Source organism: Notechis scutatus, chromosome 11, assembly GCF_049901735.1.
Source record: "Notechis scutatus isolate UNSWTSFEM ecotype Mainland chromosome 11, rNotScu1.2, whole genome shotgun sequence".
Taxonomy (NCBI): Eukaryota; Metazoa; Chordata; class Lepidosauria; order Squamata; family Elapidae; genus Notechis; species Notechis scutatus.
This window is the reverse complement of record NC_142019.1, coordinates 8,480,653-8,506,703: the sequence shown is the minus strand read 5'-3', so window position 1 is coordinate 8,506,703 and position 26,051 is coordinate 8,480,653. Positions and strand designations below refer to the sequence as shown.

At 45.4% G+C, this 26,051-nt stretch overlaps 3 protein-coding genes and 2 non-coding genes across 6 annotated transcripts; 1 reads left to right on the top strand and 4 right to left on the bottom strand.

Moving 5' to 3' along the window:
- Positions 1 to 703: 703 nt before the first annotated feature.
- Positions 704 to 9,918, bottom strand: LOC113422895 (protein FAM200C-like). Of its 2 annotated transcripts, none has more exons than XM_087972722.1 (7): positions 9,713 to 9,918; positions 6,908 to 7,476; positions 5,961 to 6,075; positions 5,459 to 5,541; positions 3,877 to 4,003; positions 3,562 to 3,762; positions 704 to 2,800 (listed from the first exon to the last, which is right to left on the bottom strand). In XM_087972722.1, the coding sequence occupies exons 2-7, from the start codon at positions 7,286 to 7,288 to the stop codon at positions 957 to 959; spliced, it is 2,751 nt and encodes a 916-aa protein (XP_087828848.1). In that variant the 5' UTR covers positions 7,289 to 7,476; positions 9,713 to 9,918; the 3' UTR covers positions 704 to 956. The 2 variants fall into 2 exon arrangements, with proteins under 2 accessions (XP_087828848.1, XP_026539843.2); XM_026684058.2 differs by lacking the exon at positions 9,713 to 9,918 and adding an exon at positions 9,380 to 9,607.
- A 110-nt stretch (positions 9,919 to 10,028) lies between these two features.
- On the top strand, positions 10,029 to 13,664 carry LOC113422906 (uncharacterized). The gene is given in 4 exon segments (XM_087972721.1): positions 10,029 to 10,097; positions 11,583 to 11,684; positions 12,563 to 13,221; positions 13,224 to 13,664. Coding segments are annotated over 3 exon segments (1,128 nt in total). The 5' UTR covers positions 10,029 to 10,097; positions 11,583 to 11,650; the 3' UTR covers positions 13,659 to 13,664.
- A 2,205-nt stretch (positions 13,665 to 15,869) lies between these two features.
- On the bottom strand, positions 15,870 to 22,790 carry RPS17 (ribosomal protein S17). Its single transcript, XM_026684077.2, has 5 exons — positions 22,703 to 22,790; positions 20,004 to 20,155; positions 19,466 to 19,571; positions 16,627 to 16,692; positions 15,870 to 15,997 (listed from the first exon to the last, which is right to left on the bottom strand). Exons 1-5 carry the CDS (start codon positions 22,703 to 22,705, stop codon positions 15,917 to 15,919), a joined length of 408 nt encoding a protein of 135 aa, XP_026539862.1. The 5' UTR covers positions 22,706 to 22,790; the 3' UTR covers positions 15,870 to 15,916.
- Positions 18,312 to 18,448, bottom strand: LOC113422937 (small nucleolar RNA SNORA71). The gene has a single exon (XR_003372314.2). It is a non-coding gene; the product is annotated as a small nucleolar RNA SNORA71 (small nucleolar RNA).
- Positions 19,792 to 19,922, bottom strand: LOC113422935 (small nucleolar RNA SNORA71). The gene has a single exon (XR_003372313.1). It is a non-coding gene; the product is annotated as a small nucleolar RNA SNORA71 (small nucleolar RNA).
- Positions 22,791 to 26,051: the final 3,261 nt, after the last annotated feature.

Below are 26,051 nucleotides of genomic sequence, written 5' to 3'. Positions count from 1 at the left end.
TGTTTCGCTTCTCATCCAAGAAGCTGAACGGAAGAAGCTTCTTCGATGAGAAGTTAAATGTCTTCAAAATTAAAAACAAGGGACAATTTTTGGGGACAATTGTGATCTGGATGCTTGAAAACCTTCACAGACCTTTAGCCTCCTCTGGATTTTTCTAACCACAATTTAACACAGTTGCCTGAGAAATATCGGTAAGTTTCACTCCTTCAAATATTTGAATAAACAACTGAGATATGCATTATGCAGCAAGTGATTCGTTCCTATGCTACGTTTTCACACACGACTCTTACATAAAAGGTTTCATGTTGCTTATTAAAGCTGTGAGTATTTTCCATGTTTTATGCCATGACAGACAACCTGTGGCCCTTAAAATCTGGTATCTCAGTTGTTGAGAACAGCAAAGTCCCCAGGATTCTGAGAGGCAAAAGATATTAAAACTCTTAGAGATATTAGTTTTAAAAGGCAAATGTTCAATACAGCTATCACATCCACCAGCTTCGGCTTGGCGCCTTGCCGTTGTTCTGCCATCAATCGGGAAGAAGAGAGGGGAACAAATAGGCAATAAAGCTGTTACTTTTCTGATGGGAACTTGGGACGCTCAAGGCAGTGTCTGTATGTGACGTACCCTACTTTACACCTCCAATGTTATCCCTGTACATAAATGACCATCACAACCCGATGCTGGTAACAGATGATTCCACATATCAAAAGAGTATTTATTTGCATAGTAGAAAGGGCAGTTAGGTGTAGAACTCAACATTATTCCTAGACTACCAGTACATAATTATATTCACAGTACAAATAAATCGGTATACATTTCAGCCTAGTATCTCTACCATTTGATGGAACACAGAATAGAAAATAGAACAGTTGGCAACGTGAAGCCTGCTCTGCACAAGCTACTGATTAGCGCAAAACAGCCACATGTTGCCTAAGTCTCACAGCACGGCTCCGTATTAGTGGGAGGCTTGGCACTGCATGCCGTCGGCCAGCCGGTTGTAATTGGGAGTGTAGGAAGAGATGGCCACTCGCAAACAGTCGTCCAGGTGCTTGTTCGTCATCCGTGTTCTGTTCTTTGACTTGATAAATCTCCTCGTCGAGAAGACAGACTCACACTGGTAAGTGGACCCAAAGTACGACTTGATCTTTGCGACCGTCTTCCTTAACAGAGGGAATTTTTGGGCGTCCACCAGGTTCCAAAAGTTGGCATGACTCGCGTTGGACTTCAGAATGATGTCGTTCTGAAGGCCCACTATCTCCATCTCGACCTCTTCCACCAAGGCCTGGCACAGTTCCCCGATGGCCACGGCCGTCTCCGCGACATCAATTGGGCTGAAGGGGTTTTCAAAGAAGGACACCACCGGCTCGATGCTGGTGAATTGCTGGAAGCGGGCATTGAATTGTTCCTCTAAAGTCTCGAGGTAACTCACGAAGGGTGCGTTGTTGAAGTCGCTGTCCCCGACCACTAGCTTCATGGAAGGGAAGGGAAGGAGGGACTTTACTTGCAGGTGTGACTTCCACAACCTCAGTTTGCCTTTGAAGGAGTGGACCGAAGAGATCATCCCGGAGAGATGCTTCTCATTTCGATGCAGCTCAATATTCAAACTGTTGAGCTCTTGCATCAAGTCAGCGAGGAAAGCTAAATCCACCAGCCAAAACCGATCATCCAGCTGTTCCACATACTGATCTTTTGTTTTTAAAAACGCCTTTATTTCATCCCTCAAGGTTAAAAACCTGGCCAGGATCTTGCCTTTGCTGAGCCATCTGACCTCCGTGTGCAGGATCAGGTCTCCGTACTCCGTGTCCACATCCTTCAGGAGGGCTTTAAAGAGCCGATGTTGCAAAGAGACGCCGCGGATGGAGTTTATGATTTTTGTAACCACATCCATGACGTGTTTGAACTGCAGGACTTTGGCACACAGCGCCTCTTGGTGGATAATGCAGTGATACGAAATGAACTTCGGAAAAGTCTCGTCCTTCTGGCAGTGGGCAATGAACCCGTCCAGGCTGCCCACCATGGCTGGTGCCCCGTCGGTCGTGATGGAAGAAAGCTTATGAAGAGGCAGGTTGGTTTCGGTGGCGTAGTTTCTGAACGTCAGGAAGATATCCTCGCCCCTCGTTTTTCCTTTCAAGGAGAGGATTTTGAGCAGCTCTTCCTTTACTGCCAGATCGCTGAAGACGAGCCTCACGATCATGGCCAGCTGGGATGTGTCGGTTATATCGGTGGACTCATCCAGCTGCAGGGAAAACCAGAGGCACTTCTGCAGGTCACTTTGCAGCTGGTACTCCAAATCGTTAGAGATGGATTGGATTCTGCGAGAAACGGTGTTCCCGGACAACTGGAGCTTTTGTATCGCGGTCAGGATCTCTTTCTTATTGGAGAAGCCTTCGAAGATCGAGTCGGCGGCCGTCAGGAACACCTCTTTCAGCAGCTCGCCGTCCTCGAAGGGTTTGTTTCTTTTAACCAGCAAGCTGGCAATTTTGAAAGAGGCGATGGTGGTGTTCTTGGAGTGGACCACGGGCTTGGTATAAACGGTCAGCTGGGAGGCAAATTTGGACTTCATCTCTTTCACTTTCATTTTGCGCAGCTCGGAGTCGAGGGGGTAGTTTTTGGCGAAGGTGCCGTGGTTTCTCTCAAAGTGCCGCTGGACGTTGTGCTTCTTTGCCACCGCGACCGTGGACGAGCAAATTAAGCACACCGATTTGCCGTTCACGTCCATGAAGCAGTACCGTTCCTCCCATTCTTTATGGAACAGATACGTCCTTTGTCTTTTACTGGCTGGCTCGCTTATTTTTGCAACTAGAAAGAAGATGAGAAATAAATCAGCATCTGCTCGTCAGCAAAGACATTTTTAAAAGTTTTTTTAAAGTATACTCCCTGAGCAGGTGGTGTGATGGAGTGTAGTCTGGATTCCCAGGAGGGAGGGGCTCTCCCCCAGAAATCAAGCAGAGCTTGGAATGCCTGGAAGCAGGAAGAAGAAGGCTAAAAGAGCCCCTCCCTAGCAATTCACAAGATATATCTCTAGTTATGCAGCTACAATCTGCTTTAGTCTGGCAAGATTCTGTCTGTAGGCAAACAGCAATAAAGAAACTACTCAGAAGGGACTCCAGGTGTCGTTCTTGGGGCCTGACACAGCTGCCATCTTGCCTTTCAACCCCTCCCTTCCCCATCACTCATTAATGGCATTCCATGCTCAGCAAAACCAGAACATTGAAGGGAACTCCTTCCACACGCTAAACATATATATATACTTTCTACCCAAAGAATTGTAAACATCTTCTTCACACCAGATTTGAACACCAGAACTGCGGTGGTGCAGTGGTTAGAATGCAGGACCGCAGGCTAACTCACTGCTCACTCCAGCAGTTCGATCCTGACCGGCTTAAGATTGACTCAGCCTTCCATCCTTCCGAGGTGGGTAAAATGAGGACCCGGATTGTTGGGGGAAAGAGGCTGACTCTGTAAACCACTTAAGAGAGGGCTGGAAAGTATTGTGAAGCGGTATATGAGTCTGTAAGTGCTATTGCTAAACAAGCAGCGACCCAGCATTCGGCACTTACTATTCATCTTCTCTATTTTTTCTTGGACTGCATTTTGATGGAAGTTGCTGCTCTGCGCAGCGGAGCACTCATTCAGTTCCATCATCCTTTTCCGATTTGGTACCGATTTTCTCCTCTGCTTCTCCCTCTTTTTAATGCCGTCTCCTTCCGGCAGCCCCAAGGATGGGCCTCCTTTTCTCTCGGCCGCCCACTTATCGGCTTCTGCAGTGAACACAGGAACCTAGTAAAAGCTCTTTTGGGAAACAGAGGCACTAACCAAATCCAGTTAGCGCACGCTGTATTCAGGATTGTCTTGCTATGAAGAGAGAAGCTCACCAAAGGCAGCCATTAGCCCACGGTCTTGCTCCACGGCTTGCTTGCGGAAAACTTTCTGGCCAGGGTCTGGCAGGATCCCTTCTTTCTCGGTGACCTGAACAGCTACATCCTCTGTCGTCACTGTGCCCTGAAAAAGATTAATAGAAAGTTGAGTCACTAGCAAAATTCAATGGCTAGTTCACCAGTGAGGTGGAATCGTGATTAGGATCCTGTATTGGTTTGTGGGAATGACATGGAGGAACGAGGGGAAGAGATGCTACCCAGGGAATGATCAGATAATAGGAGAAGGAGCCCTCAACTGCTTAAGGGGCAAAGGAAGAAACTGAAAAAGCACCTTCTCTAATCTATACCCGTAAAAGCGAAATACCACTCAAGCATCATCACAAAATCTCCAGAACCAAAAAGCCTACAAACTTGAAATTTTGGCACATATGTTCCTCTTGGCTTCTAGGTGCTCACTATGAAAGGATTTTTTGAAATGACCATCGGAGCTATTAGTATTTCCTACATTATTATTATTAACACGCTATGATGCTAAGGAGTTCTACTCCCACCTGAAATCTCTTCCAAATGCAAAGCACAAGCAGGAGAGAGGAGTTTCAGTTTCAGTCTTAGTTTCACAGCACTAAGCAGCTTTAGTACGGAACAGTTGAGCTAAGCCACGCCCAGGCTCCTTGCTGTCTCCTTGCTCACACAGCAAATACTGTTTCACTTTACAAACAGCCCTCAGCTATCTCACATGATGACAGGATGCTAACCAGATGAATACAGATGGATGCTGGTAGGCAGAGGCAGAATCCCCCCCCTTTATTTTCCTCCCCAAAAACTAAGCCCAATCACATAGTTTCGTAGTGAAGCCTGGGTGTCCAGTTAGTATATCAGACTGTTAAAGGTGACTGTGGGAGATTTCAGACATACATGTTAGCCTTCCCAAGTAAACCAGACAAGGAAACACAACCATATGAATTAATTCTACTATACGGTAGGGCTGCATTAACAGAATCTTGCACAGGTAGATTCAAAGGCGGGGAGCAGAGGTGATATTCAGCAGGTTCTGATCGGTTCTGCAGAACCGATAGCAGAAATTTTGAGTAGTTCGGAGAACCGGCAAAAATCCCACCTCTGACTGGCCCCGCCCCCATCTATTCTCCGCCTCCCACTGAGTCCCAGCTGATTGGCTGGGTCTTCTTTGGTGGACCTGCGCAGGAGAACGGAGCTGGAAAGCAGGTTAGGAGGGTGGGGAGGGAATAGGGATTTTGCAGTAACCTTCCCCTGCCACGCCCACCAAGCCACGCCCACAGAACGCCACGCCCACAGAACGCCACGCCCAGAGCTGATCGGCTGGGTCTTCTTTGGTTGCCCTGCGCAGAAGAACGGAGCTGGAAAGCAGGCTAGTGGGGTGGGGAGGGAACGGGGATTTTGCAGTAACCTTCCCCTGCTACTCCCACCAAGCCATGTCCACACAACCGGTAGTAAAAAAAAATTGAATCCACTGGCGGGAAGGCTGAGCGAAGAACGGAGGCAATCAACCTGCAATTCTCTCTCCCCACATCCCACAACAACAACCACACTTTTCCCCTACCTGAGTCTGTTGTGCGTTTGTTATGTCTCCTCCGCCACAAAGAGAGGTTGACTGGGCACGTATCACTGACATCATTTCATGTCCTGGAAGAAACCAAAGGTGATCCAGGCAGTCCTTGACTTACAAAGCAGTTCATTTAGTAACCATTCGAACGGCACTGAAAACAAAGCGACTGATGACCGTTATTCACACTTATGACCGATGCAGCATCCCTAGGGTCACGTGATCAAAACTTGGATGCTTGGCAACGGACTCGTCTTTATGACGGTTGTAGTGTCCCTGGATCACTTTCTGACAAAGCAATGTCAAAGCCAGACTCCCTTAACAACCGTGTCACTCACTTAACGGGGGCTTTGCCTAACAACCACGCAAGAAAACTCGTAAAAATGGGGACAAACTCAACGCACGTTTCCACTCTACAACGTAAACGTTGGGCTCAGTTGCGGTTGTCATGTGAGGACTACCTGCCCACCTTCACGTTGAGCCACCTGTCTGTCCTTACCTTGTAGGATGGAGGTTGCATCCCCTTCATGTTTCATCCACCTTCGCAGAGCGCTCTGTCGGGCATCTGAGGAAGTCTTGAAGGGCTCGGGAAAGTTGGGGCCCGATTCTGTGTACTGAAACGTAGAACAAAGGGTGGTGGTGGTGACATGGTTAGGAACCCCACTGTCAGCGTTCCAGCAACCTTCCTTCCATTCTGCCCAATAACTTCTCAAAAGTTCTGTTTTTATTTGGATAGTTAAACTGGCACATCTGGGGAATCCCGAATCTGAAATTTCCGGGCTTCCTTACAATAAGTAAAAACTACAAAATCCATCCCCTGCACCTATCAATCACATCACATGGCCCAGTCACCATCCATCCCAAGTTGAGACTTCCTCTCACTTAGGCGCCACACCACCTGACCTTGAATCAGAAAAAGAATGTTATTATGTCTAAACTAGATATACTCCCATAAATTCCCCCCTCCCACTTTCCCAGGCTAGAGATGTGGCAGCGTGGGAGCATCGGATCTCAATCTGGCTTCCAACGCTGACACCCATCACATGTACCCACGTGGAAAAGAGAACCAGAACGTTCTCAGCAATTGAGAAGGCGGCCCCTTGGATCAGGGCCACAGGTGGTCTTCAGCAGGTTCTGACCAGTTCTGGAGAACAGGTAGCGGAAACTTTGAGTAGTTTGGAGAACCGGCCAATCCCACCTCTGACTGGCCCCGCCAACCCCATCTATTCTCTGCCTCCCATCGAGTCCCAGCTGATTGGCTGGGTCTCCTTTGGTTGTCCTGCACATGAGAACGGAGCTGGAAAGCAGGTTAGTGGGGCAGGGAGGGAATGGAGATTTTGCAGAATCCTTCCCCTGCCATGCCACGCCTGCCACGCCACGCTCACAGAACCAGTAGTAAAAAAAAAACACTGAATCCCACCCCTGATCAGGACCAAAGGTTTTTACCTGCTGTTCTTCTTGTTTCTTGTCTTCAGCCTGGGTCAAGAGGAAAATTTCAGCCAGGGCTACAGCTTGGGAACTGGTCTCTGCTCCACATTCCCGGACCCACTTCTGCATCTCCGGGGGAATGACAGCCAGGAATTGCTCCAGGATGAGCATGTCCAAAATCTGGTTCTTGGTGTGTTGCTCTGGCCTGAGCCACAGATGGCAGAGGTCGTGGAGCTTCTTACAGACCTCCCGAGGCCCCTTGGCATCCTGGTAGTGGACCTGCCGGAAACACTGACGATGGACCTCCGGGCGAAGCCCCCAGTTTTCTCCACTGCTCCCCGACTTGATGGTCTCAGGGTCCCTTCCAGCTTCTGGACCAGCTGCGTTTTGCTCATCCATCCTTGAGATGTTTTTGGCCCCCGACAGGACAGATGACCTTCCTAGGATGCCAATTACAGTCACCAGGGCAATGATGGCTCTGATTGATGATGGCTACCAAGTTCTGTAAAGTCAAGACCGTGGAGTGTCATTGCAAAGTTGGTTCTTCTTCCAGGAGGGGAAGCATTTTCCCAGCCAAGGTTGGGTGGCTATCAAAGGAACCAGAGGGAAAAATCCATGTGTCAACTCATAAAACATTCCTATGCCTGTTTTAGTAGTTTAAAAAAAAAAAAAAGGGGGGGGGGGTTAGGAAGGAAATCTGGAAGAGCAATTCCAACTCTTATCTTTAAAAGATTGTAACTAAAATACCAGTTTTTGCCCTCAAATATATTAAATTGGAGAGCATGAAAGATGACACCCAGTCCGTGAAGGTGCTCAATTGGAGAATCTGGTTTACTGAGACCCCCAGGGAGGAGAGGTGACTGTAAATTATGTATGCCAGAGTTCGCTGCATACAGGGCAGTGCCAGGATGTCGTCTCTAATGAATCCTTTGAAGTTTTTTGAAGTTTGGCTCAAGAATCATGATTTAATTAGAGCGATTGCTGGAATCCTGCTGAATGAGCCCTCCCTTTTGGACATCAAATTTTTATCTTTCCGTTTATTTATTAGGTACGTCACACAATACTCATTCCCAAGGATTTTGGAGGGTGGAGTAAAGGGGCCCTCAGCAGTGGGAGACAACAAGGCAAACTCTCAACCGTTTTATCCTGTAAAAACGGGATTGTTCTACTCTTGGCAACTCTTAAGACTTGCGGACTTCAACTCCCAGAATTCCCCAGCCGGCATCCTCCAAAAATGTGATCCGGTTTTAGCGGCGAGACCTAGCCTTGGTCCAAAACCACACAACTTCCCATCTGCCTTCACAGAAGAGTGATTGCAATCCCCTTTTTCCTCTACAACAAGATTACATTCCATTGACAAACACTCATTTAGTGACTGTTCCTGGAGTGGTGTGGTGGCCTAGAGGTGGAGCTCTCACCTCACAATCAGGAGGCTGGGAGTTCGATCCTAGGTAGAGGCAGATATTTGCACAATGAAAATATATCTGCAGAACAAAACTCCTCATTGACAACAGGGAGGGCATCCGGCCAGTAAACACTCCACTAGCTCCATTCAGTTGCCCAGACTCCACCTGGCAAGGGATTAGCGGGGTCATTAAAAGATGATGGTGATTCAGCGATCGTTCCAGTACAATGGCACTGTGAAAAGTGACTTTATGACCCTTTTTCACACTTACAAATATTCTCACGGTCACCTGATCAAAATTTGGAGGTTTGGCAACTGGCTTATATTTATGGTGGTTGCAGTGTCCCGGGGGTCCTGTGGTCACTTTTTGCGACCTCCAATGGCCAGGTTCACTTAACGACTGTTACTAAATCCATGCAATGATTCACTTAACAAAGGTGACAAGAATAGCCATCCAATGGGGGCAAAGCTCACTTAACAACTGTCTCGCTTAGCGACAGAAATGTTGGGACTCGATTGCGGCCGTACGTCGAGGACTACCTGTAGTTCTCTGCAGGATCCAAGAGAAGAGCTGCAAAAAACGAACGGCAGCCCATCCGTCACCACCCCATACAAAACAGGCATCCTCTTGGGTTCCTTCCACGGGACATTTGCTCCTTCAAGACCACCCACCCACCCACCCCATGCACGAGAGAGATGGGGGGAATGGCACGGGGGTTTTTGCAACACCCCTTTCAAGGGGGCGCCCCCCCTTATGCTCCAGGGGAAAGAGAAGGGCTGCCCTACCTGCCTTCATTGTTCTCTCTCTCTCTCTCTGGTTGAACAATACCTGGATGCTGACCTACCCCTCCCTCTTTTGGCTCTGCAGAAGGAAGGAAGCAGGACAGCAGGACGAAGCCCCCTCCCCACCAGCAGAGCCCGCCCTGCCCTTCTTGTTTTGCTTCTTTGTAAAGGGGGAGGGAGGGGAAGGTTAAGTTCGAGCCTGGGCATCTCCCCCTCCCGGGGGAGGGGAACCCCACCATCCATCGTCTCTGCAGCGCTGGGAGAAACCCCCTCCCCACCTCTCTGCAAAGCTGGAAACTCACCCAATTCTCTCTCCCACCCCCAAAGGGGTCTTGCAATGCAAAGCTCCGAGCAGGGGGCGAAAAAAAAGGCCACTCCCCCCTTTTTCCCCACCCCCCCTACCCCCTCCCCTCCGGTTGGAAAAGGCGGAGCAGGAAGAGCCCTGGGCGGGGAGGATCGCTTGCAAGGCAAGGACCCCCCGCCCCCCCACACACACACCGTCCCTCCGCCTTCCCGCCCCAATTTGCTTCCTCTCTAGGAAGGTGGCTCGTTTCATTTGACCCTTGCAAAGCCACGAAGAGGGATGCCCCCCACCCTCCACCCCTTTTTTTTGCAAAGCGGCCCAGGATACAAACATCTGGGCACCGCTGGGCGGGCGTGGTCGATGCATGGAAAGTGCAAAGACGTGCAAAGTTGCAACGGGACGCCCTCCCCGCCCTCGGGTGCATCTTCTGCTTCTCACGGGAGGGGGGGGCAATAAAAAGCCCCCCACCCCGCCATCCCTGCTGCAGGGAGGCGCCTTGCCTCGAAAGCGCGAGCGAGGCTGGGCTGCGGCAGGGCCGCCCATGGGTTAAAATCAACGACGGTTGAGTTCCTAGAGAGGAAAGGAAAGAAAAAAAGGAAACAGGAAGGAGAAAGAGAGGGGCCTCTCTAGGAAGCAGGCTCCTCCCAGAAGATGGCTTGGGGGTGGGTGGGAAGGGCGCCTGCGCGGCCGCTTCTGCAGTGTAGGACGTGCAGCTGGTGAGCCCCGGTGCTTTTTTGGGGGTGGCCTGGGGCTGCAAGGGGCGAGCCAGGAAGGCGGCCCAGGAGGTAGAGGAGACCCCCAGGCTGCAGCCCTTGCGGGGAAGGGGCTTTTCAGCTCAGCCCTGTAATTCTTTCCAAGGGAAAATAATGGGTCTTACAAGTAAATGAACAGATTAACGCTTGCAATGAAAGAGCAGGAACAAACTGAACATTATCAGATGTGGGGATTCTTTTATCCATGGCTAGAGTCAAAAATAGGAAAGCTAGAACTAATTAATTAGGCCAGTGAAATACAGAAAAATACGTTAATAGAATTGAATACGTTAAGAAGAAGAGGAATGTTATAGTAATGGAAATAACTTGTTCCTTTACCATTACATCTTACTCTTACTATAAATCAATATCTTTTATCCTTCCATCTCAATCTTCTCCATGGTATATTTACATATTTACATATTCCCTCATTCTTTTCCTAATTGCCATTTTATTTTATTTTATTTTTATTTCTAAACCACGCCTACCAGGCCCTATAATAAATTGAATCTTCTCTGCCTTTTATAAGTAAATACATATACTGAAAAATGTGAGGAAATGCAAAAGATGTATTGATGTTGATAACAATGTATAAAGTTTTGTTTTATGTTTTTTTTTTAAATTTGGAAAATTAATAAAAAATTTATATATATAAAAAAGGAAATAACTTGTATACCAATAGGATAAGAATAGAGAATATTATTAAACTAATGAATATGTTGTTGTAAAATATAATCGTTAGAGCACAAGATATTTGTATCCAGACGACACTCCGTTAAATAGAAGATGAATGTATTTTAAATAAAATAAAAATAATTAAAAATAACAGTAATGGTCTTGGTTGGTATGGGTGGGGATGCATGGGAGAGTGCTTGGCCTTGAAACATGGCCAGAAAAGCCTGCAAACCCACCCACCCCCAGTCTCCACTTTGCATAGCAATTCTGAAGAATGTGGCCCACGGAGGTTTAAACCAGGCCTGCCCAATCTTGGCTCCTTTTAAGACCTGTGGACTTCCAGAATTCCCCTGCCTGGATGGCTTGGCTGGGGAATTCTGGGAGTTGAAGTCCACAAGTCTTCAAAGGGGCCAAGGTTGCTCCCTCCTCCAGGGCTTAAACCAGGGGTCTCCAAGCTTGGCAACTCTTAAGACTTGTGGACTTCCAGAATTCCTCAGCCAAATTTAAGACTTTCCACAAGTCTTAAAGTTGCCAAACTTGGAGACCCCTGCTTTAAATCGTACAGAAGAGAAACTGGTGTTTCTCCGGAAGATCTTTTCTTTTATGTATCTTTTATGGACACCGAGAGCATTTGCACCAAGACAAATTCCTTGTGTGTCCAATCACACTTGGCCAATAAAGTATTCTCTTCTTTAAAAAAAAAGCCGTTTCATATGTTTATACGGATGCGTATTTTGTATGTAAAGCCGGTGAGCAACTTTTTTTCTTTTTTAGAGTCACCTGCCTTTTGAAAAAGTCACGCGTTGCAGAGATGTGGATTTTGTGTTCCTAACAGTCTAGTTATGGAAGAGAACTGTGGGGTTATGAGGCCTATTGGTAAGTTTCCCCGTTTTCTGAGGTTTTAAGAATCAGAATGCTTTGCACAATCTGCTTCATGACTTTGTATTTTTTTTCTTTGGGTGTATCAAAAGATTATGTGGCATGGCTAATTAAAATGTTTGTTTTTCCTATTAATGCAATTCTGCAGTCATTGGTTACAGTAATTGAAGGTCAGCCCCAAAGATTAAAAGCACAATGCAGTGATTTATCAATGTTAGATTATGAAACCCTTAAGAAACAGTAAGAAGTATCATGAAATCCTAGAAATTGGGATTTAAGAAGCACTTTTTCTGACATTTCTGAATTGGCCAGAAATGATATGTTAAGGTAATGAAAATTTAATAGCTGACCAGCTGCTGTACTGAGGATGAGTCAGGGTGCTGCCGCTTTAAGAAGCTGTCTATATAAGGGAGGCCATGTGAGGGTTTCTCTCTCCTTCTATCTCCACTGTAGTTCTCATGTAGAGTTGAAGATTGCTTGCTTGTCTGGTATTTACCTACCGTGTGTATGTATGTATGTATATAGTGGCCTTGTATATAAATCACTGTTAAAAAACAAAGCCTCTGTGTCCTGTGTTTTGTTCCTGGGTTGTCTCACAAATAGTAGCCAAGCTGTAAACACTCTGACGTGATACTACAATGAAGAATTGCTGCTCCATTATTTGTATTAAGAGTAAAAAAAATAGAGGATACTGTAAAATTTGCCTGCCAAAATATAAAAACTCAAAAGATTGACTGTGTGACATCTTAAAAGTTATTCTTGATGGTGGGATTATTACAGAATGACCCCTCGTCTTCGAAATAAAAAAGACAAAACAGTGGAAAGCTCAGGTGTTAAGACAAATTTAAAATACTATTTTCCTGTTTTCGTTACAGAAGCTAGCCGTTCAGAGATGGAGAATAAAGAAGAGCCGTGTGTTTTGGACACAGAAAAGAAGGGAGATGAAAAAAGGGAGCCTCACAGAAGGAAAACTTCTCCCTCTCTGGCCAAAAATCACCCTGGTCAGTTTGCCAGTGTGGGGAAAAACAAAGCGAATGAAAAGAATATCTTCCTTCAGCGCCAGAAAAGTTTCCATTCGGACTCCAACCTCATCGCTCACTGCACCAGCTACGTCAAGGAGCAGCCATTTAAATGCGAGAAGTGTGGAAGGAGTTTCAGTTTGAACGCACACCTCAGCGCCCATCGACGGATGCACACGCAGGAGAAGCCCTATAAATGCTCCCAGTGTAGCAAGAGCTTCGATGCGATGACCAGCCTCACCTGTCACCAGAGGAGCCACACGGGGGAGAAACCCTATACGTGCTCCGAGTGCGGGAAGAGCTACAGTTCCAGCACCAGCATGGCTTACCATCAAAGGACGCATCGCGGGGAGAAGCCGTACAAGTGCTTGGAATGTGGCATCGGCTTCAGCCTGAGCACAAGCCTCATCTCTCACCAGCGCATCCACACGGGGGAGAAACCCTACAAGTGCCTGGAGTGTGGGAAGAGTTTCCGGGTCAGCACGAGCCTCACCTCCCACCAGCGCATCCACACGGGGAGAAACCCTACAAGTGCCTGGAGTGCGGGAAGAGCTTCTGCGTGAGCACGAACCTCACGTACCACCAAAGGACGCACACGGGGGAGAAACCCTACAAGTGCTTGGAGTGCGGGATCAGCTTCTGCTTGAGCACCAGCCTCACGTACCACCAAAGGATCCACACGGGGGAGAAGCCTTACAGGTGCCTGGATTGCCAGATGAGCTTCCGACGGAGCTCGGATCTCAACACCCACCAGAGGATTCACACGGGGGAAAAACCCTACCAGTGCATGGCGTGTGGAAAGAGCTTCCGGGTCAGCTCCAGCCTCACTTCCCATCAGAGGATGCACACGGGGGAGAAGCCGTATACCTGCTCGCGGTGTGGGAAGAGCTTCAGCAGAAGCACACACCTCAACGCTCATCGAAGGACCCACCGTGGGAATCCTTCATCTTGAATGTGTGGAACGAGATTAATTTGTAGTGCAGGGGTCCCCAACCACCAGTCCGTGGACTGGCCGGGAACAAGTCCTACCGTTTGCTGGGCGCCGCCATCTTGTTTTGATGAAAAAGTGCTTCCGGTGAGCTTTTCCGGGTAGAAAGCTCACCGGAAGCACGTTTTCATCAAAAAAAGATGGCGGCGCCCAGCTGATGCCGGTACCGGGCCGTGCCATAAAAAAGGTTGGGGATACCGGGCCGCGGCATAAAAAAGGTTGGGGATCACTGTTGTAGTGGACCAAATGGAGCACATTAATGTTGTTCTGGAACTAGGATTTTTTTGAAAAAAAATCTATTTCCTTTTCATCTCCTTTGTCCGGATGTTTTAGTAGCTGGCTTCTACGTCTCCCTTACTTTCGTTCTGTAAAGGTTGAAGCTGGATTAAAACTTTGCATAACTTTAGTGCTGAATTGTTATACAAGGGGACAAATTAAATCTTTGGTTGTCCTTTGCTCCTCACATAGATGCTGAAACTTACTAATTCTGTCTTTGGAGAATCCAACTGCTATCCGCATGTCACAGCTTTCCTCTCGGATGAGTAAATGGCTGGGGGGGGGTCGCATGAGATACTGATTGCCTTAATGGGCAATTTACGAGGATGCAGGGCCACTGCACAGAATTCCGGAACATAAAACCTGCACATCTGGAGGAAGCCAAGTAAGAAAATTCTAGTATAGGACCAGAGAGATGTTACTTTAATCTTAAGAACTACCGTGTTTCTCCAACACTACGGCCTCCACCAATAGGAAGACCCAGCATGTTTTCTAGGCATAAAATCAAATTAAGCCCCCCCCCAAATTTAGGCCTAGTTTAAAACATGCAAAATGGGGGGAAGGGTGGAGGGACTTGCCGTTAGGAGTGCCCCGCGGGCAGCAATTCCTCACCACCAGCCGCTCCTAACGGGTGATCATGGCGAAGCGCAGAGAGCTCCCTACTCCCACCAAACACCTTTGCTGCAGACCCAAGACCTTTGGCACCTGCCGCTTTCCCTTCTGCCCATTCCGCCGCCATGTTTGGAGCTGCCGCTTCCGTGTTTGGAGCTGCCGCTGCCGTGTTTGGAGCTGCCGCTTCCGCGTTTGGAGCACTGCCACTGTTTGGAGCACCACCGCCATTTGGAGCGCCACCACTCCAAACACGGCGGCAGCTCCAAACACGGAAGCGGCAGCTCCAAACGGCGGCGGCAGCTCCAAACACGGAAGTGGCAGCTCCAAACATGGCGGCGGAATGGGCAGAAGGGAAAGCGGCAGGTGCCAAAGGTCTTGGGTCTCCAGCAAAGGTGTTTGGTGGGAGTAAGGAGCTCTCTGCGCTTCGCCATGATCACCCGTTAGGAGCGGCTGGTGGTGAGGCTGCCCACAGGGCGCTCTAGATGAGGATGAAAGGGGGGGAATTACAGACGGCCTAGCCGTTTTCGGGGCTCAAAAAAAAATAAGGCCCGGCCTTATGTGATAAACACGGTATGTACTAATCTCTCTCTAGGTAGACGTTTGACAGCTTGTCTGTGGGAATTATGAGATATGGGCACATGTTTCTGAGAGGCTGGGGACTTCTCCACGACCTCTGAAAATCATGGAGCGCAGGCAGAGTGCCAGATTATTATGAGTACCATCCAGGGTTATTCCTATCTTCAGAAAGGAGCCGAAAAAAGAATGTGGTCAGGTCGATGTTGATACTGGGGCAAAATGTTTAACAAATCATTAAGCAGTCCGCTTGAGTGCCTTTAATGCTAAAACATCTTGCTTGGCAGGAGTGTTTCTCAAGAATAATTTGAGAGTTCTATCATTACAATTTTATAATCTTGTTATAAAATTTGGCCATGGGAATGCAACAGACAATGGGGGTCTTTATTCTGCAAAGCATTTGATAAAGCAGGGGTGTCCAACCTGTGGCAAATTTAAAATCTGTGGACTTCAATTCCCTGAATTCTTCAGCCAGCATGCAAAAAGCAGCCGAGAGCTTTGGGGGAACCCCAAGATGCATATTCTAAAACCCGATGGATATAGGATTCGCTTGGTAGTGGCCTGCTGCATTATATCTAACCAATACTGACTTAATCAACAAATCAAAGTTAACACAAACACTGCTTAGCAGATACAGGAATGCAACCAAATTCTTATTCTAGTGTACAACACTTAGATGGAAGACACAGGTATTTGAAATGATACAAGTCAAGGTGTTGTTTCTATATATTTATTGTAAAAGTGACAATGCGGAAATGGCTTTAGATGGCACCTCTTGGAGTTTTGAAGTTCATCCCTACGGTTGGCTGTGTGACCTGCAGGTTGGACAGGCTGCCAAAGTCCTGCGAATAGAAGAGAGATCCAAGACTTAAGTAGATCCCTGGGCAAGAGCTGAAAAAGGTATCTTTTCACTCAGGCTAAATTATCTACTTGAAACCAGTTGGGTGATCTTTGAGGATCAATTTCCTTGGTGGGCGAAAATAAGTTGCAATCATCATGCATTCCCCCAGGTATTCTAGTGATTTGCCAAGTTATGTTAGCTTTATCCCCTATAATCTGCCTGGCTTTTAAACACCATACTATATAATAATATTGCCTGCTCCCCCCACCCCACAAAACCTTTCAGAACTATTACCAAGTGGGGTGATTTTTTTGGAAGGATGGGGCGGAGGGCATCTTCATGACTGCCTGGGATAAGTTCATGCAGTTTTATGGGTAACATTTTCGGAAGGGGTTTGCCATTTCCTTCTCCCTAAGTGTCAAGGGAGGAGCTGGCCTGAAGTTACCCAGCTGGCTTCATGCCAAGGTAGAACTAGAACTCACAGTCTCCCAGCTTACACCCTGGTGTCCCTAACCAACCCACACTGATTCTCCTGGCTATTTTATTTTAGCTTAACTTTCAGACCCTTAATCCAGCCACTTGGTTATAGAAAAGCAATCCTGTGGGCAGCCATGCCAATGCCCTACTCACCAGCAACTTCAACATTTCCTTGGTATCTGGATCCACTTCAATGATCTCCTGATCCAGGGCAGAGACCTGAAGAAGAAGAAAAAGGAACCGATTGGCTTGGTGGTAACAGAGGCCCAAGAATTATGAGTCAAAACACAGCAATCGTGTGGTGTATACATTTATCATAAAACCCCTTCCTGCAGGCAGCCTGAGATTTGTCAGCAAGATGCTTCAAGAAATATGAGCGAGAAAAGGAGTTAAAGCAAAACTCACCCAAAACTCTATGCAGATACAATTGTGGCATGTTTACAGCCTTCCCTAACCTATTACCCCCACAGATATTCTGGAGACCATGTCCAGGAACATCAGTTTGGTGCCAACAGTCCTGATGGACAGGAATGATAGGCTCCTAATCCTAAAACTTTTGGAAGAGGGGAACTTGTTGAGGAAGGCTGACACACACACATCAGAATAAATATATTCTCCATAAAAACTACTGTTACAGAGCGAAGCACTGGGCATCAAACACAAACAGATCCTCAATAAGATTACATATTCATTTGGTGTATCCTTTACTCTCAGATATTCTAACCAGTAAAGCTTTAAGAACAAAATAGGTAGTAACTGCAAATACTTTTTAATAATTCTGGAGCCCCAAATGTAGAAACTTAATAGAATAGCCTTTCCACTACTGACTGAAATTTGGGGTCTCGGAGATCATGCAAAACATTTCCCCTCGTGCTCAAAAGGAAGTTTTCTGCCCACATTTGCCAAACTAGGTTGCAAACAGAAAGCATTATGGCTCTTCTCCCACTTAAAATATTATTACAGGGGGGGAAAATGACCTCCAACTTTTAGTCACTCAGGAACAACAAAAGAAAAAAAAACAAGCTTCCAGATAAAAAAATAGACATTTCAGTTAGACCAGGGGTCCCCAACCACCGGTCCGCGGACCGGTACCGGTCCGCGGAACAAGTCCTACCGGGCCGCTGGTTTGCTGGCGCCGCCATCTTTTGTGGATGAAAAGCTCCGCTTCCGGTGAGCTTTTCCGGGTAGAAAGCTCACCGGAAGCACGTTTTCATCAAAAAGATGCCCAGATGGCGGCGCCCAGCTGATGCCGGTACCGGCTGCGGCGTAAAAAAGGTTGGGGATCACTGAGTTAGACCATTTCCTAAATATATCCAAGGAATTGTATGAGGACAGCACTGTATTCAAGTAGATAAGTAATCCAAAATATCTTCCGGGCCCCAGAAAATACCTCCTAACTTTACTCTTTTAAAATTATTTTATTGAAAAATAAAATTATGTATTGATCTGAATTATTATACATTTTGGGTTTTTTTTATTTCCTGTCTTTTTTGTTCATTATCCTAATTTTAATCTTAACAAAACCAGAGAAATTTTACCCAGCTTAGCTATTTTTCTATAGGGCTAAACAACTACAGCTTGAAATAGTCAGGGTCCTTCCAGATCAAGCCTATTACTTTGTAGACCATCAGAACAGAAAGAAATCAAGAACAATATTTTACACGTCTTTCTGTCAAGAGATAAGCCATGCAGAAAGACAAGTGGATTGTTTTGGAACACAACAGAATATAGTACAGCAAGAATGCCCTTAACGTTAATGAGGAAAACAGCAATCAAAACTATGACTTCCAAAACCAAGTACGAAGGAAGTACCGGGGGCTATCGGGCTAAATGAAAACTGTCCGGAAAGCTCAGTGTTCGAAGGACATGGCAAAAGGCTCCACAAACATGGGAAATGCTTCCAGGCATCCTCTCTGCCTGCACTATCAATGACAAAGGCCACAGGTGAAGGCCTCCCTCCCTTTCCAATGCAGGCTCAGTTCATCTTCCCTCCTGGAGACAGATAGGCAGGACAAAACAAAAACAAAAACCCAACCTCTGCATTCTCGACTTGAAACCACGATGGAGCCTCAAATTTCTGTTCAGTGAATTTTGCCACATTTTACAACCTTTCTTGCCACAGTTAAGTGAATCACCACAGTTAAGTTAGTGACACGGTGGTCCTATGAATCTGGTTTCCCCATTGACTTTGCTTGTCAGAAGGTCACAAAAGGGAATCAAGTGACCCCAGGATGCTGCAACCGTCGTAAATAGGAGTCAGTTGCCAAGTGGCTGAAATTTTGATCACATAACCACGGGGATGGTGTAACGGTCGTAAGTGTGGAAAAACAGTGATAAAAGTCCCTTTGGCATGCTGGTGTTAACTTTGAATGGTCGCTAAACAAGCTGCCATTAAGTCAAGGACTACCTGTATTCCCTGACCTAATGCTGGGCCCCATTCACACAGGCAACCACAGTTAACACTCCTCCGTGAACAAGTTCCTAAAACTGACTTGGTTCATATAGCGTTCTTCTGACGCTTTAAATCAGGGGGTCCCCAAACTTGGCCACTTTAAAGACTTGTAGACTTCAACTCACAGAATTCTCCAGCCAGCATAGGGAATTGAGGTCCACAAGTCTTAAAAGGGGCCAAGTTTGGGGACCCCCTGATTTAAATTCACTCCTTCCCATTACAGATGGCAAGAAAAGTATGGCTTCAAGCCAGCTGAGTGATTCTGAGCCCAGACTGATCCTAAACTGAACATGTTACTCCTAAATCCACCATAGGTTTTATTCATTCGCAGTCATGATTTGAATCCCAATTTATTGACCAGAAAAAAAAAGTTTTATCAGGAAAGATTACAGACAACCCAGGAACTACGTTTTGCTAAGATGACTTCACATATTTCAGAGAGGCTTTTCTTGCCATGCAAAATTGACTAGGCCCGAAATGCTTTTTTTAAAATTTAAGACATGAAACCTCTATGAAACTCATCCGAAACATAAAACTTACCTCTGGGACATAGTTATCCCTTCTTTCTCTTTCCTCTTCTTGTAGTTTGATAGAGATACCTCTGACTGGCCCTCTTTGAATGCGTTTCATCAGATGGGTGACATACCTGTGGAGAAGAACGGGGGGCGGCCGGCCGGGTGTGTGTGTGTTAGTATATTTCACTGTGATTCCCTACCCCCTACAAACAACCAGGCATTCAAGCAAAAATCTCAGTAACTGACTGAACTGACTCAACAAAGCTTAGCCTTAAAAGTTTAAAGTATAGGGAAATGCCAAACTGGAACAAAGTTATCATACATCTGTTCAAACTACACAGTGTTCAGTAATGTCTGAGAAGCTCAGGGTTTGGTAGGCAATAAAGGAATTCTCCAAACACGGGAAATGCTCTCAAGGATGTTTTTCCTGCATTATCAATGACCAGGCCACAAATAAGACCAAAATCACTTTCGGTGCAGGTTCTGCCAAGGAGCAGAATCCAGATTTCGAATGGCCGCGTGTGAGAACTCGGCACGAAGCCCCACCGGGCAACGATTCCTACCCAGCGATTTTGTTCCGCAGTTTCTTGCTAGGGATGATGGCGATCTCCTCACACACGCGCTTGTTTGTGTGGAAGTCATTTCCAAGGCGAGTGTAGTATTTTTCAATGATCACCCGTGCCGCTTTTTTCACCGTCTTGGTACGGACGCGTCCCTAAGGGGGGAGCCAAAGAGACCAATACATCAGCACTCAAGGAATGAATAAAGACTTTCGAATTTTGCAAACCCCTGAGAAATTTGAAAACCAGAGACGACCTAACCAGTGACCTCTAAGCTGCGTCTCTCCTTGAAAAGTATGTACTTGGGAGTAAAAAAATCCTCAGAAATTCTGCTTTTGTGGATGACAAGTTGGAATATAGTTTCTTTCCTAAGAAAGTCTGTAATTTTCAGCCCTTGCTTATCCATGGAGACCGAGTTGAGCAAGTGGCCAGTTTTAAGTTTCTGGGTGTTACCCTAAAAGAGGACCTGGCTTGGAGTGCCCATATTGCAGTCCTGGTCAAAAGGGCCCAGCAGAGATTAGACTACCTGAGGCTTTCTCAGAAAACAACCTGAATGAAAAACTGCTGGTGACCTTTTACTCGCTGCACCATAGAGAGTATCTTAACTTACTGCACCTCTGTATGGTTTGCCAATTGCACAGGGGCAGATAGGAAAGCACTCCAGAGGGTGAATGTCATTGCCCAGAAGATCATTGGTTGCCCTCTCCCCTCTTTGGAAGAGCTTTATAGCTCCTGCTGCCTTAAGAAAGTTCAAAACATTTTCAAAGATCCATCTTATCCTGGGAACCCTTTTTTTGAACTATTATCATCTGGCAGACAGTACAGAATAATAAAAACAAGGACAAATAGACTGAAAAACAGCTTCTATCCCAGGGCAGTAGCTCTTTTGAATTCTACTATATAATGCAGTATTGGTGCAGTGTCGGGGTTTTCAGTTCAATGTGTGGAGGGTGAAGGATGTGTGTTTGTGTTTATTTTCATGGTCATGATGTGCACTGAAGGTGGTGTTTGATTTCGTTGTATGAGGTGCAATGACAAGAAAGTAAACTAATTTTTAGAAGAAAAAATATCTAAAGTCCTCATGAGTCAATACGAAATGCTTGCATCTACCTGTTCATCTTTTGGCTGTATTATTTAAATTATTAAATGGGACGAACCGTTTTAATTTTTTCTAAGTGTTTATGGTTTTGATGTACCTGATGACGGAGTTCACACGTTGCACTAAATCGCGATAGGATTGGATTGCTTTTGGCTACAAACTACAGTTTTTAAGGCTGAATACAACACCTGATCCCAAAGTGTATGGCAGGGAAAGTTGAGCAAGAAACAAGTTAAAAATTCTGCTTTTATCCCCCACATTACCATTCACACACAGTGGCAAGCCAGGCTAGAAAAAGGCAGATGTGTTAAGTCCAAAAACCATGAAAGGATTATTAATTAACCAGTAAAATAGTTTGCCTTCAGACACTGTATGTGCTTCATTACTAGAGGTTTTTAAGAAAAGACTGGAAAGTCACTTGTCTTAAGTGGTATAGGGCAGGGGTGGGCAAACTTTTTGGCTCGGGGGCCTCATTGACTTTTAAAATTTGACAGACGGGCCGGGTCAGCACAAGATACGATACATATAAAAAACTGCAAAATCTCCTCAAAATCAAGTCACTGCGCCTAATGCGCTACCTGGTGTCGAAATGCCTGTCATTACAAGTCAAAATCAAATGAATGCAATCATTCAATCATTCACATCAAACCTTAATTCTGTACCAATCTTCGGCGGGCCGGATTAAAAAGACCAACGGGCCGGATGTGGCCCGCGGGCCGTAGTTTGCCCACCCCTGGTATAGGGTCTCTTGCTTGAGCAGGGAGGTGGGGTGGACTAGAAGACCTCCAAGGTCCTTTCCAGCTCTATTCTGATTGATCAGTGGAGGTTTTTAAGACGAGACTGGACAGCCAGTCTATTTGAAATGTTACAGGGTTTCCTGCTTGACAAGGGAGGGGGGAGGGTTGGACTAGAAGACCTCCAAGGCCCCCTCCAGCTCGACTCTCATTCCAATTTACCGTTTCATCCCACGGCAAAGATTCAGAGCTAGCTGGTCATCCTCCCAGGCGGGCGCATCAGTTCGATGGGAAGGAATCTCTCTACCTGTTGGATCTCTGCCTGCCAGGTAGCAAAAGTGGGGGGGGGGGGTTTGGAGAAGGCAGGCGGGCCCCAAACCATTTTACTTTATTTATTTATTTTAGTTTGTCAAGCATGTATGAGAAAACAAGTATAAGTAGGAACATAACATATAAACATAGGAGTATAAACGGGTATTTATATGTGTACTAAAAGGTAATAAACGATGAGTACGAATAAATGGGAATAGGATAGGGACGGTAGGCGCGCTACTGCGCATGCCTCTTTTCCTCCCCCCCCCAAACGGGGGGAGGACCCCCGCCCCTCACAGTCCCAGATCGGACCCCCTTAAAGCCCCCAGAGCCCGTCCGGCCTAGCTATTCCCCGCAGCCTGCACGACCGCAGCCATTACTGCGGCGGGGAAAAAAAACATGGGGCACCCTCCTCATCCCCATGGAACAGGCCAGGCCGCCCGTTAGGGACGATTCTACCGACAGGCCTACCGACGCCTCCCCCGGGCGCCCCGCATTTCCCTCCCAGCGCCGCCACCGCCACGGATGGCCCCGGATTGCTCCGTCCCCTCGCTCACCATCTTAGCAGCTCCCGGCCGGAAAAGGGAGCAAAGGATCTTGGGAAAGGAACTAGAAAGGTCGGTCTGGGAGAGCAAAGCGAGAGAGCGAGGCCGGAATCGCGCCTCTGGTGGCGGCCCCTGGCGGCCTGGAGGATCGCTGCACAAGCACCGAGTCCGATGAGTTTTGTTTTGTTTTAATAATAGAATATGGAATAGAATAGAACAGAACAGAACAGAACAGAACAGAATACAGCGAGCCCTAAACTTGGCAAGTTTAAGACTTGTCTTAAAGTTGCCAAGTTTGGAGACCTCTGGAATAGAGAATAGAGAGTAGAGTAGAATGGAATGGAATGGAATAGAATGGAATGGAATGGAATGGAATGGAATGGAATGGAATAGAATGGAATGGAATGGAATAGAATAGAATAGAATGGAATAGAATGGAATAGAATGGAATAGAATAGAATTCTTTATTGGCCAAGTGTGATTGGACACACAAAGAATTTGTCTTGGTGCAAATGCTCTCAGTGTACATAAGAGAAAAGATACTTTCGTCAAGAGTCAAGAATCATCAGGTACAACACTTAATGATAGCCATAGGGTACAATAAGGATAGAATAGAATAGAAGGATATAGGAATAGAATTTAAATAGAATGGGATGGGATGGGATTGAGTGGGATAGAACAGAAATAGAAATTAGAATAGAATAGAATAGAACAGAATAGAATAGAATAAGGAATAGAATAGAGTAGAATTCTTTATTGGTGTCCAAGTGTGCTTGGACACACAAGGAATTTGTCTTGGTGCAAATGCTCTCAGTGTACATAAAAGAAAAGAGACATTCATCCAGAGTCAAGAATCATCAGTTACAACACTGAATGATAGTCATAGGGTACAATAAGCAATCAAATCATACTAGGAAACGGTCAATAAAAATTGTTAGGGTACAGCAACAAGGTTATGGTCATACAGTCATAAGTGGGAGGAGATGGGTGAAAGGAAGGATAGTAAAAGTAATAGATAAACTTTTCGCTGTTATTTTGATTTTTGGATAGAAAGGCAGCACTGACGGGCTTCTAGAATTCAGGAAAGGGGCAGAGAATGCTTCCTGAAAGGAAAGACAAATAAAAGAATAAGTAAAATAAAAGGGTTATCTTACCTTATTGTTTTCCAAGGAATATCACCAGTGTGGGCATAAAACCCAACCATGTTCATCCTAGTGTCCCTTGATGGAAGAATTTCAGTGCAGAAACACAATATTTTATGAGCTCAGGATAAGGAATGTAGTAACATTTTCCTTTTTTTGGAGGGGTGAAAGAGGAGGAATAATGAGGCTGTGCAATGCTTTTTCTACAGTTTAACACAGGAGTTTATGGGCTACATATTACAAAATTCATCATTAAAAATGAATTAATATTAACAGCCTTACTAAGCAATCTACTGATAAGCTTCAAACAAGTCAGGTACTAAGTGGGATGCCAAATTTCCAGTGCCATCCCAGAAATGCATAGGATCTGGAGAGAAATTTGTGGAGAAACTATACAAAAACATTTAGCAAATCATCAATTATATGTATGTCAGATAGAATCTTCTTTCATCTGTATGTAAGATATATTTTCATGGTGAAGAAGTTTTAGACAAGAAAAACTTAACACGATTATTGTTAGTAAAAATAGAATATCCAAGTGTGACAACAGTCCAGAAATACGACTGTGTTGGGTTACTAAAGAAAATGTATCCTGCTTTTTTAAAAATTATGTCTGGTTCAGTTCTCCAACTCATTTTTTTTTTAATATTTTCCCCTCAATATTGGAGTTCCTTCCCCAAATAATTTATAATGTTTTCCCTGTGACAGCCTTTTCTTTAATGGAAGAACGATACAGATAGGAGAAATTTAAATCTATAAAAATATTTCTTCTACATTTTTTCCCATTGAGCTCAGGAAAGAAAAGGAATTATTGTGATTTTAAAGGTTTTTGCTTGTTTTATATCAACTGTTTTATTTATTGTTGTCCACCATCCAGAGTCCCCATTGAGGGGGAGATGGGCCACTATATAAATTTGATTAATAAATAAATTTGCAGGAAGAAAATGAGACTTTAATATTATGTGAAATCTATGAAGAGCTCATTTTTTTTAAACTGACATTTCTGCAAAGCTGTGAAAGTTATGCAGTTATGGAAGTCTTGAAATGAACAGGATTTCCCACAGCCAAGAAGTGACAATGCAACTCGTGCTTAGGCTGAAAAAAAACACAATTACAGCCAATTGCATTAGCCTTGCCTGTGTGTCAACACAATAAACACTGCTCTGCTCTCGACATTTGATCTTAACCAAAGGCTGAGCGAATGTATCGATCGAACTGCATCAAGAGGACAGCAATTTGGTTTGAGAAAAAGATATATACCGATGCCACAGAAATAAAGGATATTCCCCTGGGGGCGCTTTCAAACTATTATCGCAAGTGAAGTCTAAACACCCAGATCATTTTCATGCACAGGCTATAGGCTGTTCTGTTTAGCCATAAAGCCAAATTGTATTTAATTCACCCCAAAATCAAAGATACCTTAAAATATTTTATATATATATATATATATAGACTATATTTAGTTCATTCAAATTTGAAAGGTGCATTAAATGCTCTAATTGGAATGTTGAAATAATGGGCGAACCGATTATTTACTTATAATTTTGATTTTTTTTGTTTGTTTATGGCCACAGATTTATGCACCACTTTGGGCAGCTTACAAGCGTGAAAAATATTAATGCAAGTAATCAACTTACAAACAGTTTGTTTACTGACTAGTTACAACAGCCCTGAAAAATGTGACTTGATAGTTTTTCGGTTATGACCTTTCCAACATCCCCAACCTGGATTACTGATTAATTAACTGCAGTGATTCACTTAACAGCCAAGAAGTCATACAATGGGGCAAAATTCACTTAACAAATGTCAACAAGATATTTTAGGCTCAACTGTGGTCTTAGGCCAAGGGCTATATGTAATTAGTAAACACAAGGGCTTTCCTAACACCCTGGTCCAGAGCCAGGTTTTCACAGCTCTCTTGACAAAATGGATCAGGGAAAGTCTCAAAGAAAATAACTCTTCCGGGAAAATCACTGGATCCTTGGAATTATGGTTTAGGCCAGGGGTCTCCAACCTTGGCAATTTGTGGACTTCAACTCCCAGAATTCCACAGCCAGCAAAGCAAAGCTGGCTGAGGAATTCTGGGAGTTGAAGTCCACAAGTCGCCAAGGTTGGAGACCCCGGATTTGAGCACTCATAACCTCCATACTATTTCCATTGGAATTATCTCTAGGTTCCTTATTGTGGGATTCTGGTGTTAGGTGATTTCATCCATGACT

What these genes read in the sequence shown, in the direction of transcription:
- LOC113422895 (XM_087972722.1), bottom strand. Translation starts at nt 7,288, where the DNA reads ATGGATGAGCAAAACGCAGCTGGTCCAGAAGCTGGAAGGGACCCTGAG. An exon ending in TGCAACCTCCATCCTACAAG is followed by an intron (nt 5,542 to 5,960) that starts GTAAGGACAGAC and finishes GGTTTCTTCCAG; the next exon opens with GACATGAAATGATGTCAGTG. An exon ending in AAAAATAGAGAAGATGAATA is followed by an intron (nt 2,801 to 3,561) that starts GTAAGTGCCGAA and finishes TCTTCTTTCTAG; the next exon opens with TTGCAAAAATAAGCGAGCCA.
- RPS17 (XM_026684077.2), bottom strand. An exon ending in CTGCGGAACAAAATCGCTGG is followed by an intron (nt 19,572 to 20,003) that starts GTAGGAATCGTT and finishes TCTTCTCCACAG; the next exon opens with GTATGTCACCCATCTGATGA. An exon ending in AGGAAATGTTGAAGTTGCTG is followed by an intron (nt 15,998 to 16,626) that starts GTGAGTAGGGCA and finishes TTCTATTCGCAG; the next exon opens with GACTTTGGCAGCCTGTCCAA.